This window comes from Grammomys surdaster, unplaced genomic scaffold (assembly GCF_004785775.1).
Source record: "Grammomys surdaster isolate TR1022 unplaced genomic scaffold, NIH_TR_1.0 320625, whole genome shotgun sequence".
Classification (NCBI taxonomy): Eukaryota; Metazoa; Chordata; class Mammalia; order Rodentia; family Muridae; genus Grammomys; species Grammomys surdaster.
In genome coordinates this window covers 1-4964 of record NW_021627280.1, presented here as the reverse complement: position 1 = coordinate 4964, position 4964 = coordinate 1, and the positions used below count along the sequence as shown (strand labels likewise).

At 45.2% G+C, this 4964-nt stretch overlaps 1 protein-coding gene across 1 annotated transcript; it reads right to left on the bottom strand.

Moving 5' to 3' along the window:
• Window positions 1-38: 38 nt before the first annotated feature.
• Window positions 39-4557, bottom strand: LOC114616454 (protein NDRG3-like; the record flags this gene model as incomplete). The annotated part of the gene is made up of 4 exons (XM_028761917.1): window positions 39-125; window positions 452-512; window positions 2088-2150; window positions 4420-4557. Coding segments are annotated over 4 exons (349 nt in total), but the record flags the coding sequence as incomplete, so codon positions are not given.
• Between the last annotated feature and the right edge of the window lie 407 nt (window positions 4558-4964).

Genomic DNA, 4964 nt, shown 5'->3' with positions numbered 1-4964 from the left:
AGAGAATGAGCAGTCAGACCCCACCACTCAGTACTTACTTTGGAAGCTGCCCAGTCAATCCAGCCTTTAGCACACGGGTCAATGTTAATGAGCACAAGACCTTCTACCAGCTCTGGATGATTGAGCTGAGAGAGAGACAAAGACAACACTGTGAGACCCCCCACTCCCCACTTCTTCTAAAGCAGTGGACGTGGTCAGCAGCTTGGTCTATGCCTCAGTGCCTCGTGTCTGAAAGGAAGACTGCAGGGAGGTGTATGGAGCATTTACAGACAATACCTCTTGAAAACCCTGACTAGCACCTGGAAACCAGTCTCTCAAAATGGGATGAAGTCATCTTCCCTTGAATGGGTGCTTGGGGAAGACAGGATTTTTGTTGCTTCAGCAGAGAGGAGCATGCAGCAGTTGTTCAACTCATAGGGGACTTGCTTATGGACAAGTACTTTGTACTTACTGCAAACCTGCTGAGGATGTAGGCTCCTGCTCCAACTCCGATACCAATGATGCTCTTCACACTGTGAATAGGACAGATAGACAACTAACAGTGTCAACTACCTACAAAAGAATACAAGCTGGGTGCTTCTCAACCTTCAGTGCCTTACTGATGCTGACAAGGGTAACATCAACTATTTTCAAATGTGCTTGTATAGTTAAATAAAATATGCCATGGACATGGTGATGCAAACACTTAATCATAGGAATTCGGAGGTAGAGGCAGGCAAATCTCTGAGTTTCAGGCTAACCAGAGCTACAAGAGAGACTGTCTCAAAAAAAATGTATATATGTGTGTATATACATGTGTGTATATATGGTGTTTTGAGACAGTATGTTCTTATACATATATACACATCTATATGTACACACATATATCTACAGGTATATATGTATACACACACACACACACACACACACACCCTTCAATCTTGGGAATCATTTTTACTACTACCTCAAAATTCATCAGCAAATCCATCCTGTCAAACTATCCAGAAATATTTTCATTATTAACTACTTTACATTTGTATATTTTCAACTTTTTAAAATAAATAAACTTTATTTTTTGAAGATGATTTTATTTGAATTCATGTATATCTGTGTGTGGCTATGTGCATGCTGAGTGTGAGGTATCTGTAGAGTTCAAGACAGCACGCTGATCCCCTGGGGCTGCAGCTATAGGCAGGTGTTAGTAGATGCTGGGAACCAAACCCAGCCTTGCTGCAGGAGCAGGAACCTCAACGCTGAGCCTGTCTCCGGCCCTTAAACTATACTTTAACCCATCTGTAACAGAATCAAGTACCAGGCTATCCTCAGCCTTTTCCTGAGTGACTATGGTTTCTCACCCCTGTCTCTGTGTTTGGCTTCTACTCCTTTACAAATGACTAGAACAGGAATAATCCTTTTTAAGTTAAATAGTTCTACTGAGTTACATTTTATATACTCACAGTAACCATTTTAAAGTCTAACTTGTGTTTCAGTCCAGGATTAAAATACTTCAATGTCTTCCCTTTTATGCCAACAAAGACACTGCCAACGTTTATCTGATCTTTCAGACTTAAGGAATCTGGTCTGTGTTTATCAGATTTTACAACATGCCTTTCTTCTACCTGATCTTACAATTAGTCTTTCCTTCTGCCCTGGCTCTCCATCTTAGCCTATATGGCACCTACCAGGAAAGACACTCCCTAGCTAGCCTCATTTATCTATCATAACAGACAGATAAATGCTCTTTTATCTATCATAATATCAGACTTCTTTATGCAGATGTTACTTAATGCCAAGGATCAATCTCAGAGAGCTGAACGTGCTCTCTTGCTGAGATACACAGCACAGGTACACTCTGATTACAGGTACACTCTGATTACAGCATTTTATTGTGATTGATTGTCAGCTACACCCATTTCCCAACTAAGCATGATGAACACAGTGACTCTTCCATTTTGCACATCACTGTATTCAGGGACAATAAAGAAAACAGACAAAACAATAAGGTGGCAGCGCTGGGCACAGATCTCAGTGCAAGCGTATCCATTTACCTGAATGAAAGCCTGGCTTTCATTTGTAGCAATGAGGGGAAGACTACAAAATCTACTCACCTTAAGTGTGTAAGAACGGGAGGCAGCATCTCAGCTAGCTCATCCATGGTAGGGTACTGATACCTGAAACCCAGAAGAGCCACTCCTGAATTAGAAAGTACCCACAGTTCCCAGACACTAGGAGACCCTGACCAGTCCAGGAGTCTTAGAGAAACACAAGATTTATTTTATTTTATTTCTTTTACCAAAGGCTCAAGGATGTGATGTGGTACCTAGAAACAAGCATGGCATGCTCCGTGATCCTCCATGACTGCCGTGTGAGGAAGAAATAAAAGGGGACACACTCCTTCTACCAGAGGAAGCTACAGGAAAAGAAATGGTTACAGGGCCCACTATGTGCTATTTCCAAACCCTTAACATTCACTTCCAGGCTCAGGAATGTCCAGCAGCCTGCCAGTCATATTTAGGTAGTTAACTGTAACAGGAAACAATGCTTTCCTGGGACTATGCATCATTGTAAGACTCAGGATCCCCAGAATAAATGCTCATTTATTTCTCAACATGTTTGTTTATGAACTGATTCTAAAATGGCCAGGCAAGCCCAGGGCTGACTCAGAGGTGGGAGAGTAAGGACAAAGTCACAGATGATAAAATCAGAGAGGGATAGGATACTTTACAATGAGACTCTATGTGTGTACATGTGTGTGTGTGTGTGTGTGTGTGTGTGCACGCATGCGTGTTAAATAGTCTCCTATGTTGGGTGGCCTCTGCTCCACAACCCCCAGGGCTATCTGCTGCACTGTAAGGAGTGGAGTGTCCTCACACCATTGTGCACAAGTGAGAAAACAATCTTGATGGACACCTGGACAAATGACAACTGTATCTGAGACACAACAGCCTGGACAGAGTCAACTAGGATTCTGTGTGACAAGACTTCTTGGGCTGAATCTGCCTCTGCTACTTCCTTGCACACTGACGAAGAATCCCATGGGATCTTCTATGGTCCTATGGGCCTGTTGGATCGAGTGAGCTAACACACACAAAGCATCAAACAGTGTCTGGCAGAGCCTGGGTCCTATGCAGGTGCAGACTCTCCCTTGTCTGGATGCTTTCTCTACAGAAGTCACTGGCAAATGCAGCATGAGAGGGGAAGGGTTCCCTCCTCCCCCAAAAGCTCTCATTGGCACCAAGTCCAGGGACACTTGGGAGCCTGTGACCGACAGGCAGAGCAAGGTTAGGATGATGTTGAGTGTCAAAGACAGTCAGATGGTGCCCTTGCCCATCATTTGTTCTGGCTTCAGAACAAATGATTCCCCAGGGGTCCAAAACCCATCCCTAGGTGGGAACCCAGATGGGAACCCCTCCCAGAGCAGGGTCAAGGGAGTCTGGGTTCAGCCTATGTATCTGGTGATTCAGGAAGGGACACCAGGTGACAAATAAAAATGAATGAGTCAGGGGACAGATGAGGGAGAAGTGGGTGCTCCAGACACATTCTGCCTTGTGACTACAAGGACACAGGTCCTGGCCATGAAGAGGCTTTTCTTGGCATATGAAAAACATCCAGGATCCAAGGACACATGAGCTTCTGAGACCAAGGGCAGAAAGACAAGCAATCAACACCACCCGTGAGTGTGACACCATCAAGTGGGAGGGAAGTGCCGCGTTCAGCCCCTTACAGTCCACCTGAAGTGGAAACTTGTGGTTTGTTTGGAAAGTCAGTTATGTCAACTGATGTTTTCCGGGGGCACACAGGTTAAAGGATGTCTTGCTAAAGCAGACACAGGATAAGAATGTTTTCCTGAAGCAGATACAGGTGAAAGGATGTTTTCATATATGGCAAACATATGGAAGGACCTGTGATGAAGGAGCATAAATATGACTCCACAGACAGCGGGAGATGAGCACTGAGCCTTGGTTTGCTCTACCTAGCTATTCTTTGCTAATGACACGCATGTATTGGTTTGCCTTACTAGCATTGTTGAGCTCCACTAGTGCTAACCCCAGAGAGACACATGGCCAAGCTCATGAACTTCCTGATCAGATTACAGCTTCAGTGTCTTACCTCAGGCAGGTTGGTGAGCCTTTCCTGTTCTTCAGGATTGATCTACAGCTGCTGCTTCATGCCTGGTGTCTGCCTGCCTAGAGAACGTGTCTGTAGCTGCTGAGTTGTATTTGGTGTTTATTATGGGACTGAACTGCTGCCAAAGAGGATTACTGAACAGGTTCACTTCCCCCATATCCTAGTAACTTTTCTCCTCCATTACCACTACCTTCTAGCAGAGAAGAGGTTGAACCTTTATTAAAAGTAGGTTGCAAAAAATTCATGCCTACACCCACCCATTGTTTTTTGGCCCGTACGCCTCCCATAGAGTTTTCCTGTGGCCTCACTTACCCTGTTGGGAAGGAGGGTGCTGCTTCTTGTTGGCCTGGGGCATCAACATGACAGACAGCAAAGTGCTGGGTGATCTCTTGCATATCCTCAAAGTTGAAGAACGTGTTGAAGCAGGATTTATCTATGAGATAAGGATGCCTGTGGACCAAGTGCCCCAGCTCTCCCTGCTTCCCCTCCACCCTGAAAAGCTGACCAGTGTTCTCTCAGTCCCTTTTCCTCAGCAGTCCACTTGAGTGAGGGTTTGCACACAGCCTGTGCCTCAAGCTGCCCAAGGAAGACTCCATAGGAGGCACCTCAGTGACTGGAGGACAACTGGTTCTCAATTCTATGCAATGGGTTCAGAGCAGAAACCATCTTGTGGATATTCGCTGGGTTTCCTGGTGGTACACAAAATAATCTTCCACCCACAATGGTGTCTGCTATGCACCTTGTCCCTCTACCTGCTGAGGAAGGACACTGACCTTTGCCTGACCCTGGCTAGAGTTTTCCTCAGCTGCTGACATCCACCACATGGGGCTTTCTATTGTCAGAACTGCTGTGTGCAT